At 41.5% G+C, this 14,734-nt stretch overlaps 2 protein-coding genes across 4 annotated transcripts in view; one reads left to right on the forward strand and one right to left on the reverse strand.

Annotated features, from left to right (window-relative positions):
* The first annotated feature begins 426 nt into the window (after positions 1 to 426).
* Positions 427 to 1,870, forward strand: Polr1F (RNA polymerase I subunit F). The gene is made up of 2 exons (XM_017089622.4): positions 427 to 1,020; positions 1,245 to 1,870. Exons 1-2 carry the CDS (start codon positions 487 to 489, stop codon positions 1,470 to 1,472), a joined length of 762 nt encoding a protein of 253 aa, XP_016945111.2. The 5' UTR covers positions 427 to 486; the 3' UTR covers positions 1,473 to 1,870.
* Positions 1,767 to 14,734, reverse strand: part of Nlg2 (Neuroligin 2) — a 32,005-nt gene continuing 19,037 nt past the window's right edge. The window contains exons 1-13 of one of the 3 annotated variants that reach the window (XM_017089621.4): positions 13,095 to 13,113; positions 11,873 to 12,925; positions 7,464 to 7,696; positions 6,203 to 6,559; positions 5,846 to 6,041; positions 5,437 to 5,538; positions 5,178 to 5,373; positions 4,916 to 5,104; positions 4,709 to 4,851; positions 3,958 to 4,283; positions 3,742 to 3,897; positions 3,502 to 3,672; positions 1,767 to 3,437 (exon numbers count right to left, since the gene is read on the reverse strand). In XM_017089621.4, the coding sequence (XP_016945110.3) occupies positions 2,413 to 3,437; positions 3,502 to 3,672; positions 3,742 to 3,897; positions 3,958 to 4,283; positions 4,709 to 4,851; positions 4,916 to 5,104; positions 5,178 to 5,373; positions 5,437 to 5,538; positions 5,846 to 6,041; positions 6,203 to 6,559; positions 7,464 to 7,696; positions 11,873 to 12,690 (3,912 nt within the window). In that variant the 5' untranslated portion in view covers positions 12,691 to 12,925; positions 13,095 to 13,113 and the 3' untranslated portion in view covers positions 1,767 to 2,412. Of the gene's footprint in view, positions 3,438 to 3,501; positions 3,673 to 3,741; positions 3,898 to 3,957; positions 4,284 to 4,708; positions 4,852 to 4,915; positions 5,105 to 5,177; positions 5,374 to 5,436; positions 5,539 to 5,845; positions 6,042 to 6,202; positions 6,560 to 7,463; positions 7,697 to 11,872; positions 12,926 to 12,998; positions 13,016 to 13,094; positions 13,114 to 14,734 lie in introns of those variants that run through there. The other 2 variants (XM_065868986.2, XM_017089620.4) reach the window with 2 other exon arrangements.

A 14,734-nucleotide genomic window follows, 5' to 3' on the forward strand; every position in this document is an offset into this window, starting at 1 on the left:
ACCCATTTTAAAACACTTTTATATTGAAAAGCTGTTGCATTTAAATAGCCTTTTAGTTTTTAGTTAACCTTTGAATGTAGAGTTTTAATTTAATAGTTTGGTGAAAGATTTAAGTTCAGGTCGACTTCGAAGATTACTAAGGTTTTATAAATTTCATGCATGTACCTAAGCTACCTATCACTTAATTTGGGTACTGCTGCTTAATATTAGCTAAGCCATCTTTTTGTTGGTAAAATATTATAAAAATATATGTATATTAAACAACTATTTGAAGTTTGCTTATACCATTAAATATTAATCTTCATTTTTTTCGAGTTCACAAATAGCGAGATATCTAGAAATAGCCGTTAAAAACACTGTCTAAAAAGGCAGTCAAATCTGCCGGGAAAAAGCCAAATCGGCATTTCTAGTAGCACCTGCGGTGTTGCCAGATCTTCAAATGCAACTCATGTGGTCGATTCGAAGAGGCAGTTTAAAGATCTTGTAATGGCCAAGATACTGCAGAAATACGTAAAGTTCTCGGCCAAGGAGCTAGAGACGTACGCCAGCAGCCCGGGCTCATGTGTGCGATGCATCACCACAGACATGCACCTGGCGATGGGTCCGTATGGCATGGCCAACTTCAAGCACGCGCTCCACGAGCTCCTCGTCCGCACCAAGGTGGGATTCTACGATGCCAGCCTCGACGGGATATTACTGGGCATCAAGAACATCAAGGTGCTGGGCCACACAGCCGGTCTTCGTGCGGACGACCCCATCATGCACCTGGTCATCAACGCTGACTTCTACGTCTTCCGTCCCGAAGTGGGCGCCATACTGACCGGCGTGGTGCAGCACATCTCGAAGTACCAGGTCGCTGCCATCATCTACCGAGTCTTCAACACCGCCATCCGGTTCACCAACAAAGAGGACGTCGCCATGGAGCAGGAGATCAAGTTCCGGATAAAGAACTTCGATATCGGCAATGTGGTGCCATACATCGAGGGAGAAATTTTGCATGAGAATGGCCAGGAGCCAAAGGTGGGTTACTCCCTTAACGCAATCTTCTAGATCATTAAGTGATTCAGACCCCGATTTTGTCTGATTTAATTATTCAAATATTACTCCTTTGAATCTCTTGAATTTCCAAACCTTTTTATATAAACTGGCCTTAGAATTTCTTTGATTCTGTGATATATACTAGGGAGTAGGGACCTTAACTAATTTAACAAATATTTACTCATATATATTTATCCTTTATACAGAATCAATCCACAAAGTTTGCCAGCCCAGACTCGGATGTAGAAGAGGTTGTGGAAGAGGTTAAGGAAGAGGACCCCGACGAAATGTTAGACGCCCTTTTAGAAGAAATAAAGAAAGAACCTGATTTCACGCCAAAAAAGAAATCTCCAAAAAAGCGGAAGAATGGAGTAAACGGTGACATCGCAAAAGCGAAAAAAGTAAAAATAGAAATAAAAAGTGAGCCTATATAGCTTTAAAATCTTTCGTTTTAACATTTTTGAATAGTACAAATTAACAATTATGTAATGTCGTACGATTACGACATCAAGATGGCAGGGGTTAGTTATATTTTTTCAAAAACTTGCAATACAACTTTATAAATTCCTAGAACTTTTGGTATCACTTTTCCTAACTCGATATTCGCTCCAAATATTTTTTGCCTTAGAAGTATAGCCTAATTAAGTTAGAGTACCTACCCGATTAAATCTCCACTGCCATTGCAGGGTTCCTTCTCGAACATTGAAAAACGATTAATTGGAGACGGGTTTTAAAATGTGAATATGAATACTTTGTAATACATATGTATTTCATACAAATAGAGTCAATATTTTACAATACATTAAATACAATATGTGTATTATAGTTATAATATCTGGTTTTCTTTTACAAATCATTAAAAGCTTGTTTTATATTATTTTGATTTCGCTAATTATTAAATAACAAGCAAATAGAATAATATGAGATTCTAATCGTACACCAAAAAGTAACATAAACTATACACACAATGATAACACTTGACAAATTATTCCTACACAATATCATCTCAATCACGTCTACAAGGAACATTTACATAATGTACAAACATACGTAATACATACAGTTACAACGATTTTTGCATTTAGGTCAGAGAACAGAAGAAATCTATTTTTAAAATATTGTTGGCAGAAATCTAGGGCAGTGAATGGGAATGGGGAAATAAACAAGGACCGAACCTATCGAATTTGATTAGGTACTGAATTGCATAGTTTTTAAAGGACAGTTATTGTTTATAAGTTTAGGAAATTAAATTACAAGGAAATTTAAATTTAGACTGAGAAGTAGAAGTTAAATTTCGACAAGTTCGACCGCAGAAATAACTAGATAAAAACATTAAACTAGGGTCACAATTGGTTACTAGACGGGTTATGATTGCTAGACTGAGATTTCCTGAATATGTACACGTTTCTTGCCGCTGCTGCTCCCCGATCCTGTCGTGGAACTTCCGCCCGCGCCTGACTGCCGCAGGATTCCCGTTTGCTGCTGCTGCTGCTGTTGCTGTTGGGCGGCTAGGAAGGATCGTGGAGGTGGCGGCGGCTCGGGAATGTCATCATCCCGGGTGATTTCCGAGTCATTCCCGGCCGCCGCCTTGACAGCCTCCTCTATCGCCTTGAAGGACATCTGATCCGAGGACTGGACTGCATAGTCGAATTGCTGGGGACTGTTGAACTGCATCGTGGTGTCCACGAAGGATCCCCGCTTGCTGCTCATGGCCGATGTGGACTCCATCAACGTGGGCAGGGCACTGTAGGTGACCATTTCGATGGGATCACCCGGCTTGGTCTTAAGCAGATCCAAAGTGCTGGTGGAGCAGGGTCCCCAGGTGTCCATCATTAGAGACGTCTGTCCCGTCGAAGAGGAGGGTGGCAGCTCCACCAGCAGCTTCTCCTCCTTCAGCTGCTTGGTCTTCTCATCGTAGCAGCTGTACTCCCCGAACACAACGCCCACTCCGCCCTTGCTGTCCACCACCGATCCGCTCAAGGTATACGCATCTGCAATGTCGCCTGGACCCGGACCACCTGCTCCTCCGCCGCTGCCGCCCATCAAAGCGTTCAGCTTCAGCATGCTGGAGTTCTTGCTGTTGTCGCTCTCCTGCAGTTCTTCCTTGGTCTTGGCATCCCGCGCACGCTTCTCGCGCTGATGATAAATGCCCGCGAAGATCAGGACATTTAGAATCAGCAGGAAACAACCCACTGCCACTGTGGCTATCAGTGCTGTCGTATAGCTCTGGAACTGCTTGCCACCCAGTCGCCGGAGCAGCTCCAGATTGCCAATTATCCCTGTGGAGGCGGTGGCCAGGTCCTTTTGCGTCTCCACTCGCGTTACACCGGTTCTATTGTCCTTTGGAGCTTGGGTGGTGGTCAGTTCCGACACGGACATGGCTCCATCGATGCCGCACTCTGCAAAGGATTCGTTCAGATAGAATTACGGCATATATCTTCTATACCTTTTTCATCATCTTACCTGTCGTTGTGGTTGCTCCTGTGCCAGTGGGATTTAAGGCTTGTGTGGCATTCGTACTTGGACTCTTCGCAGGAGGAGCAGGTGGTGGTGGCGGCGTTGTTCTGCTCCTCTGCATGATAATTATGTTATCATCTTCAGCAGGCTTTGTCTGCAATTGAGGTCGCACAACTCCTAAAAAAATAATGTTAAAAATAGTTTAAGAAAAAATATTTAAAACACCATAATCCATATTTAGCTCACCCTCATAGAGATCCCTGTTGTTCATGTCGTCCTGGAACTGATGGTGTCGCATGGACTGGTCGTTGATGTTAAAGTGGCGATGCAGCTGGGGGATGAGGTTCAACCACATGGACAGCTTGTGACCACGATAGTGGCTCTGAATGTTTGCCTTATTGCCTGAAGTGTTAGATTCGTATTAAAATCAAAGGATTTGCTTTGGTTTAAGATATTACTCACCCAATTCCACATACAGCTGGTTAACCACATCGTAGGCATCCCAGAAGGGCAGCTCATCGCCATCGTAGCTGCCCACATCCCGTTCACTGGAGATTCCCAGTTGGGTGAAGGCTGCATCATTGCTCCGCAGTCTTCTCCGAATATAGGATCGTTTCTCATGCATGGCATTAGTCCGGCGCTGATTGTAGATCACGGCCAGATTAAGGGCCTCGCTGAGATTCGGATGGGTCAGCCCTGTGGATCGCTTTTTCTGCTGATGCAGCTCAGCCTCCAAGACCTCGTTTGGATTGGGGAGCACTGACTTTGCCGTGGATTGGTTCGGATTGCTATGGGTTTAATAAGGGTAAAGTAAGGATGGTAAAGACTTAAACAATGAATTTGGAGTTGAGATCTATAAGTTTACACTTCATCCTTTAATGAAAATTACAATATCTTTTACGCAGTCTTTTTTTATGAAAAATATTTTATCATTGGACTACATATTATGAAATTGGTTTGAATACCACATTTATAGGATTATTTGGTCCAATATGTCAAGGGACTTTTTTTTTGGGTGAAAATCCTGATAACTAACTGATTTAATAATGAAATCTTATGTCTACTTTTGATTTTAATATTTTATAGCGATGGATAATATAAAATTTTAATTTCTATGTTGTAAGATTTTCTTTTGCTTAACCAGTTCTAATATGATTTTTTCCTATTTTTATTACGCCCTTCATAAAGTATACCCCCCATTTTATAGGCTTACCCAGTCTTGGCAAAGTTGGACAGATATCGCAGCATTAGTCGGCCTATTTGGCGCTCCTGAGTCGTGTAGTTGTGTGGGAAGAGCGGGGACATGGGCAGACCCAACCAGAAAGGCACATCTTCGCCGCGCACGGAGCCGGTTCTCTAAGGGATCCATATTCATGGCCATAACTAATGCAGTTAGGTGTGCCTGGGTGTTTCGACCTACCTGCGGGTACTCCTCCTCGATTGTTTTGTGCTTAAAGTGCAGGAAGTAGGCGCGGCCCCCTCGCAAACTGTGCATATAGCCCAACTTAATCAGCGGCGAGGCCGTGTGGCCATCGCTCAGGAATTGCAGGGTGGCGTCTCGGGAACTAAGAGGATTACGTATGGCTTTCTCCCAGTCGGTGTACTCATTCTGAAGTCGAATTAAGTTTCGGATTTTATTAAATAAGGCGCATAAATTAACAAGGGAAAAGTGTATTCCTCACCTTCAGAACGGCAAATATCTCGTTCAGATGATAATGAAAGTTATTTCGCACAAAAGTGCGCAGGATGCGATCCCTTCGCGTCTCATTGAAGCCGAATTCCAAGTCTTGGGCACTCAAATCCAAATAGGACTCCACAGATGTAAGGCAGAAAATGAGGTCTCGTTTCGGAAAGTTTGCATATTCAATTCCTGAAGTACTGTAAGCAGGAACAATATGATTATACCAAACTTTCTTGTTAGCTTCGTTTGTGTTTTATTACCTAACAATAGCTGAACCCATTGGCAATGTGGTACTGCCCAAGGGATTGGCGCCGGGCGATATTACAGTACCATCCACGAATGGAGCGAAGCCCACGAGGAATCTATAATGTTTAAACCACAATTAAAAACTTAAGTACCACCAAAATAAAACTCCCAGCCTTATAAATAAAATATACTATCTTAATCCAAAACTAGATAGTTTTAATTATTTCTAATATTTTGTATTCATGTTTCGTAAGTCAATCAAACTTATATTGGTAATTCACCAACAGAATTTTATACTTTCAAGGAATTTTACTCAATATTTGTATGGCTTAAACTTTAAAGCTTAAACCCCTTCAGTTCAATCAATCTGCTGTTAAACGAGAAACACGCCCATGTTCGGGATTAATGGAATGTGTGACATACCGTGGGTGATCCACCTTGACGGCCAGCAATTCGGCGACGCTTTTGGTGCGGAGGCAGGGGGCCAGGTCATCATATAACATGTCGCCGTGACATCCAGTCTGTTCCGCCACGCGCCTTTTCACAAAGAGCGGATTTTTCTGGATGGCCCAGGGTGACAGGGCGGAGCCACTCACCAGAACTGTTCGCTGTATAAGATCTGATAAAAGGTAAACGATTGTTTGTTAAGGCTTTAATTAAAAGATACTGATAGTCAGTTTCTACTTATTGTTGATGAGTGAAATATTTTAATATAATACTTAATATAATGAAGTATATAGCATATAGGAACTGTTTTAGATAAATTGAGCTAGGACCTACCACTCGCCACTGGGGACACAACCAGTATGTTGGCCAGCACAGCTCCAGTTCCGTAGCCCAGAAGTGTGATGCTCTGGGGATCCCCACCGAACGCTGGCAGATTCTCCTTGAGCCAGTGGAGGCCCGCAACCAGATCCATCAGTCCAAAATTTCCCTGGGCACTCTCCTTGCCACCGGTCTTCAGGAAACCAAAGATCCCTAGACGAAAGTTGATTGTCACGACGATGACATTGCCGTGGGCAGCTAGCTCGGAGCCATCGTAGGGATTCCCTGAGTTCCAGTCATACGATTCGCCATGGATGAAGACCACAGTGGACAACTTGGTCTTTGAATCGCCAGCAGTGTCATCGATATTACCTGTTAACAGAAATAGATGTATAAAGTGTTCATATTGTACTGGATATTTATATTATTTATTGTTCTTATTTCTCACATTTCACTGGCAGATGATGAAGGTCTTCAAAGTTGCCAAATCCGCAACGCTTGCAGTAGATAATTTAGCACACTGCAATGCACTACGGAATTGAAAGCTTCAATACCTTTAATAAATACACTCTTGAATCATTAGATTAATCTAGGAAATAAAAGTGTCTGCATGCCAACATATAAAAAATAGCAAACCTAAAGTACCCAGAATGAGCTATTAAAATAAATATAACAAATTTAAAGTCTTTCCATGGTTGTTTTCAATTGTTAAGCTAATTAAAAATAATTATCACGGCTTTTAGGTAATTATAAGAGTTGCCTTGCAACCAACTTTAATTTCATAATTAATTCGAGTATCCAACTTAGCGCATAAAGTTGATGCGGAATTTAAAATCATTATTTGTTTTAATATGATGCTCAAAAGCAAAGCCAATTACATTTTAAATATGAGAAGCGATTGACCTATATAAACAGAGCTCATTATTTTCAAAAGTTAATAGCATTCTGATGCATACTTTTTTTGGTTTCATTGTTAGTTTATTAAATTTATTATTCGTTTAACATTTCCGAGATAACTTTATGATAAATTTATGTGGTTGTTTTTAAAAAGTTTGCATGTTAGAAGCTAACTAGTTCTTAATTGGGCTTAAAATATGATTTAAGTGGGCTGAGCTAATTTGTGTAAGGCCCCATTATTAATATTAATTGGATATACATACAGAAATCATAGTGTAAATTTGGTTAAAAATCCCATAAGTTTGTGGCGCATTTAAGTAACAACTGCAAATCACTGGGGTGCCCAGAACCCAATCAATTTCGAAATATTGGCACTTACGTCTCTGGCGGCGCGTCTCGTAGGGCACATAGATATTTAGGTATAAGCAGTCTTCCGATTGGTTCTTGAGCAGCGGCAACAGGCGGCGCAGCTGGGCGAGGCGGGCGCGGGGAACTTCGAGGAGCGCCTCCGGTCCGTTGGGCGGTATGGGGATGTTCTGCGGACAGACCGGCGAGAATCGATCCGCGCTGCGAACCGTTTTCCACGTCGAGGGCGTTATGGGGGGCATAAATCTGCAAGAGGAGCCAGCAACGGTCGTTTCGATAAGTAAATATTCCATTTCGGCCACATGGGCACCAAACTATCGCTTCACGTATACGCACTGTGTGCCTGTGCACAGCCGAGTCCAAATTAAAATCATTTTTATTTATTTTTCAAGCTGTTTGTAATTTATTTCTGTACCTGTATTAAAATTAATCTGATAAAATATAAAAATCCTTGGCTGTGAAAAAATTTCTCTTTTGTATAAAAAAATCCAATCAAAAATCATCTAATCCTACAATAGTATCCAAAACGATAAAAAATTAATTCGGAATGTTTATGAAAAATTAAATATTATTAAAATGTAATCTGCGAATTAATCTATTAAAATATTGAACTGGATGTGTAAAATCTGAAAATTCTCTTTTAAATAATACAAACAATAATTCAATCAGTGGTAAATAAATATATTTGCCAAGCTAAACCATTCTTAAATTTTTTTTAGAAAAATAGTATTGTTCGAATAATAATCCTCGCCTGTAATATAAAGTATTGTGAACTAAATTTGCAAAAAATAAGTCAATTTTCTTTCAAAATATTTTGATATACTATGAAGCCTATGGAATTCGAGCCCCAACTGTTTGCATGGTAGTCGGCATTGATGTGTGGAACTTTGTGGCGATTAAGGCAAAAGGATTCGCAGGGGTCGTAAAACACAGAAACTAAGTACCGCCCATCAATCAAAATTGCAAACTGCTTTTGATTAATTGTGCATTTTATTGTTTTGCGTTGAAATCCATCGATCACTGGTCATCCGGATTGGATGAGCGAATGGGACAGGCAGTGGCGATAAATATGGCTTGGCTATGTTGATTTTATGACACGATAATTGACGCGAAACGTTTTGATTGTTTTTTTTTGCTTCTTTGTGGCTTGGGAAAGTCTCATCGTCCTTGTTTCGCCAATTTCCCACATTTTCCCCTACCATTCCAGTCCATTTAGCCATCCGGGAAAAAGGCAAACAATGAACCGCATAAACAAAAAGCTCGCGTTTTGCGGCGAGCATAATTTTTCAGCTATACGTGACTCGCTTCGTGTGCTTTTCACGTTCTCGGTTTTTGGTAACTCCCAAAACCATCTTGCTCCTCCAATTTTCCCCCAGCCCCTACCACAAAAAACGCATTCGACATGTTCGCCAGCTAAAAATTAATACTTTTTCGGCAAAAAAGTTACACCATAAACTATTTATAAACGAATGTAGCAATTTTTGTTTGGTAACTTTTTCCGAGTGTTAACAGGCATCGTTTTATTCGCTGTTTTATTCTTGTTTCGCGTACACGGAATTTTGAATTGGAAATTTGCCCCGCTGCCCGAAAAAGTATGCTGTGCAAAAGGCAAACACATAAGCACATACATATAAAACAGGTTAGCTATAACAGGCTTATATGCAGAACGTATAAATAACCATTTGAAATATTAAAAGCTTTCAGCGGTATTCGATTTTTGTTTGATTCCCCAGAGCCTCGCCCGCATTTTTTTCCCATCTGCATTATTGATTAGAAAATATTGGCGACAGATGCGATTGATTAATTACCTCTCACCAATACGTTTCATCTACCCACCAGAATTCTTATTAATGGAGTAGGTACTCCCCAGAATCTCAAGGGAGATTCCCTTTTGATTAACTTCTGTTTGTCGATTCCTGGCATCTGTTGCTGCATGATAATGAACCGCATTCATAAACGACTTCATTTTGGGCCAGGCTGTCGTCACACTTTGCCACAGGAAGTAATTAAAGAACAATTTTCATGAATTGTGGCTAAGCAAACAACAACAACAATAACCACAACAAAGATTCCATCCCCTGCTGAAGGACCCCTAAAGTACTTCATCCAATCGCTTCATCAAACACACTTGTTGTTCGTGCATGTCACACGGAGCTTTCACTCCTTCATCGAGTTTGGTCGACGTGCGAAGGATAAGTGTGAAAGTGCCCAAGTAAGGGGAAACTTTTGTAATATCGCAGAAACTTCACTCGGGGGCTCAGCTTTTCGCTCGCTCGTTCGCTCAATACCATCAATGCCTACACACGAAATAATAGGGGATCGATTTGATATGCGCATGGGAGTTTTATAAGATATCTTTACCATTGAATAATGTAAATTAGATAATAGGGAGGGGTACTTCTTGGATTTATTCTCTTTGATAACTCTCCCATATTGGAAAAGAGCGTAAAGAGTGAGACGTAAGTTATAGCAAGAGAGAAATATTTAAAACTCTCCAAAATAGAAAATGAGAGAAAAATGCAAAATACCCCGATTCTAGATAGAATAGTTTCTATATTTCATCAAAATGATCATCAGATCTTATCAGTATCAGTATCATTAGCATTGAATAATGTAAATTTGATATTAAGGTCTGGTATTTCTTGGGGCTTTCTCTTTGAAAATTGGTTTAAACTGAAAATAAAGAGGAAAAACGTAATAGTGCCTAAGATTACTCGAAGTTAGAGAGAGACAGCAAAAAGAAAAAGGGATCACAAAGGAAAATAGCGAGCATATTAAGGTAATATTTTATTTGAATCGTTAATATATTTCAACAAAATGATAATCAATCCCATCATTTTTTTCTCTGTGCACAATACCCACAATGTACCATCAAATGGCGGCAATGGCTTATCGAACTTTTGCGGCTCAGAGGTCCTTGACGAAGGCTCCTGGAGCCGTCAACTGTTTTCTTATTAATTGGGTGTGGAGCCTCGCTGATTCCGATTCGCATTCCCAATCCGATGCCCCGGGAGAAACACAAGCAAGAAAGTAGGGTGTTTTTAAAATACCAACCTCAAAACTAACTGACGGAGAAAAAAACTTTTTAATTGTTACGTATACAGTGCAAAGTTGTGGATTAATTCGAAGTAGCACTTTGGCTTCATTACGGGCAACTCCGCCAGCCCTCGTCCCCGCGGAACTTTAAATCCTCAAACAATGCTTTGGGATTTCCGGGAACTGAAACCCGGCAGCCCGGTGCTTGGGCCACATCCCGTAAACTTCTCACTTGCAGGCCAACTCGAGCGTGGGAGGTCCAGACCCGGACCCGCATAGTGCCAAGCACCATCCACACACATATTTCATGAGAATAATTATTAAAATTGCTTCGGATAAAGTTGCGCTGCGGCGCTGTGTGAAAAAAGTTGGCCGAGTGAGGCAAAAGGCGAGCCTTTCAGCCTGAGACGACCCCCATGTGGCGCCCAGATTGCGATGGCTCCGGCGGAGGTGGATAAGAAGGTGGCGCCGTGACTCACGGGGAGAAAATATGCCCTATAACTATAACTTTTAAAATTTCATTTTCATTTTTAGTAAAATCATAGCATTACTAAAAATTACAGATGTTATTTATGTTGTTTCGAAAATTAAATGTTAATCAATGTCGATGTTATGAAATATATTTCATTTTGACGTGATTTTTTTAATCTGAAACAATTTTAAAGATAACGATTGATTCTCTTTATGAAACTGATATCTTAAGTGGAAGTTTTGGAATCAAATTTCTTAATTTAAATTAATTTATTTAATTTAATCTGCGTTAGAGCCTGCTGTTTATATTCTTCTGAGATTCTGTTGCTTCATCGTTTATAGCAAGTTTAAAGTATCAGAAACTGAAACCATTCGTTATTCTTTCTAGTGCCTGCTTCAACGGTTACAGTGTTTCACTGGTTAAGTGTTTCTCTAAAATATCATGTGTTAATCGTTAATAGCTAACTTTAGATCCGTAAACTAAAACCAGTAATTTTCAAAAATAATATTATATTTTCTAGTGCCGCTTTATCGTTTTTAACTAGATTTAGATACCAAAAAGTAAATGCTCTTAGTCCATTTCAAAATAACATTACACATTCTAGTGCTGCTTCATCTCTTGTAGCTAACTTTAGATATCAGCACTTTCAACCGCTCAGCGTTTCTCTAAAACAATATAACACATCCTATTGCCGCTTCATCGTTTATACCTAGCATTAGTTACCAGAAACTGAAATCGCTCAGTGTATTTCTAAAATACAACTACACATTCCACCTGGGCTGCCCAGGCCGTTGCCCACGTGAGTGTCACGCTGACAGCGCTGCCTAGAAAGTTTTCACTTTGTCGTAGACGACCCCCCGGGGAGGCGTAATCTTGTGCCACGCCGAGGCGCGACTTCACTCGACTCGACTCACCTGAGACTGCCCACCGGGGGCGAGGCATAGGGGATGCCCAGGAAGGCCTCCACGAGCGGCGAGGAGCGGACCACGATGCCCCGCAGCAGGCCGTACTTGGTCTTCACCGTGTTGCTGCCGCCGTGGAGGCAGTCGCAGCAATCCGGCCAGAGGCTGGTGAGCAGCAGGAGCATTAGCAGGGTGCACGCCTCCGGGTGTCCTGGATGTCCTGCTGGATGTGCGGCTGGATGTCCCGGATAATGGAGGTGTCTCCGCCGCGGGCCAGGTGCTCCAGGTGCTGGCGGTGGCGGCGGCGGCGGTGATGATGGTGCTGATGTTGCTGACGTTGCTGATTGCTGGCGCCTTTGATTGTGTGTGTCGGTTTTGGAATTCTCTAGAAATCTCTTTAATGTTATCAGTCTTATAATGCAAATTCCCGTTGCCATGATGCGGGCATCCGCTTCCGCATCCGCTTTTGCTTCCCCCTTCGTTTCCGTTCCCGTTTCCGTTTCCGCCTCCCGCTTTTTATCTTTATCTTTATCTTGTGCATCCGCTTCCGCAAGCGTTTGCTGCGCAATTGAAGCGCCGATAGTTTTAATGCAAGCCATCAGGGAACCGAGGCAAAGTAAACCGTAAATGTGTAGAAAACGCGATTGAATTATCTTAGTTTGTGCCGCTGCTGCTGCCGCTGCCGCTGCTGCTGCCGCTGCTGCTGCTGCTGCCGTCCTTGCTCTCAGCATCAATTGGCCCGGTCCGCTTCCGTTTCCGTTTCCGGTTGGCCGTGACACTTGCTGGGAATCGTGGGAATCGAACTGTGACTTGGACGATGACTTCGACATGGACTTGGACTTGGACTCGGACTTGGATCGTGGCGGGATGGGGCAGGATGTCGGGTCCGCTTCATTTTGACAGCCGTCGTGCGCATGTTGAGCTTGTGATTCACGTACATGGCCGTCATGGTTGGACCCTAACGCTTTGATTTCAAATATTATACACTGAACGTGTTGGCCTCTGCTCTACGAAAGTCGCAATTTCAGCGTAAAGTCGCCGTCGTCGTCCCGTCCGTGGAAATATCTGCAAATGAATGAGAAGAGCGAAAAATGAGCAGCATTAGAGATTTGCTTTGGCAATCCGACGAGCTGCTAACCAATTGAGTGGGTTAATGTGGGTGGTGTGCCAGGGCAGTAGTAGTAGTGCAGTGCCGTTGTGTTTTCCTTTTATGAGATTGCAGTTTGCAGATTACCGATTGCTATGCGGAGCAAAGTGCAGTTGGGTATTGTGGCAATGGCTGTGGCTGTGGCTGTGGCTGTTGCGAGGAGAGGTCAGGACAGGAGAGAAAAGGACCTTTACGCTGTCAGGCTCGGGTCTTAACTGCGCCACGCATCAGAGCGTGGCATCCTTAAATAGCCTTGGTCAATGCATCCGGCCAAGCAGCCAAAGGAGGCAGCGCCAGATGCGGCACTTGCAGTACCAGTAACAGTACCACCAGCAGCCACCTCTAGCTACACTCAGAGAAAGGCAAGACTTAGGGAATATTAAAATACAAATATTTTGACTTATATCTTGAATAGTTAAAGAATAGATTTATTAGGCTGATACAATTTGTATGTTTCCAGGCTTAATTCCTTTCATAAGATATCCAATATACTAATTAGTAAAAAAAAATAATCAATAGAGACTAAGCAAGAATAATCAATTGTCTAGAGGAGGTTATTGTGGATAACTAATATTAGCATCCACTATTTAAGGGTTTTATTTTTAACCAAATGACAGGATTTATTTTGAACAGTCATGATAATGTAAACTTTCATAAATATATAGGTTAATAAAATATATTTATTTATTTATTAATCTAGGACCCCATTTCCCTTAAAATAAATCCAGTCAGTTAGTCAAAGAAAGCTAGCTGATAAGGTATTTATTAAATATATTTATTTAACCGTTATGATTTTCTAAAATTAACTAGTAAGTCTTAAAATCAAAACGGAAAAATAGGAACAAACAACCCATCCCTTTTAAAGCACCCAAGAATTTTAAAAATTAAATCAAATATTAATATTTCATACACAAATTTTTGTTTTGCAAATGTTTTGTGCTAAGGATGTTGGTTAAATTAATTGGGTTTAAAGCCCTAAAACGAAACACCACCACCTTAAATAACAGGCCACCGTTTTTGGCCGACTTCTGAAGAGTTAATGATGCCAAGTGGCAGTTGAAGGCAAGGACAAGATCTGTTTTTAATATTTTTCCAAGTGTTCCGTAATGCCAGTGCCTGCTTTGGCGCCCACTTTATGGCTGCCACCTCGGGAGGAGGCACGTTTGTGGCGATGGTGTTGGTGTTGGTGTTGCACATGGTGCAGGTGCAAAGCGCTTTGCACCGTTTGACCTCGTCTCCTGCCCCCATCTTCACCTCCAACCCCATCCCCATCTCAACCCATCTCTCAACCCATCCTCATCCTCCTGTTGCCGCTGCTAAAGGCTTTTGTGAAAGCCGGAGCAATGGATGATTACGAACGTGTTGGGTCGCTGCGAACTAGTTCAGAGGATGTGTTTTATGGGGAGTAAAAAACTGGTGATTGATGTTTGAATCGGTTCGAATGGCAATCTTAACGACATGCGGTGATCTTCTTTGGTACATTCAATTGCTATTTTATTTCTGTTAAACTGAAGTTGAACGAATTAAAAGAAAGTTTAATTGGTTTGAAATGGGTTTCAAAGTCGTTAACTCTTAAGAAAAATAGATCAATTTCTGAATGCAAAATCAAGGGGCAAAATTCTATATATTTTTAAGTTTTACATATATTTTTAAATTTAAGCAAGCTTAAAGACTTATTCAAAAAATGGGAAACCCATTAGCAAGGAGCTGCCATAAAGGAGCTCACG

Source organism: Drosophila suzukii, chromosome 2L (assembly GCF_043229965.1).
Source record: "Drosophila suzukii chromosome 2L, CBGP_Dsuzu_IsoJpt1.0, whole genome shotgun sequence".
NCBI classification, from domain to species: Eukaryota; Metazoa; Arthropoda; class Insecta; order Diptera; family Drosophilidae; genus Drosophila; species Drosophila suzukii.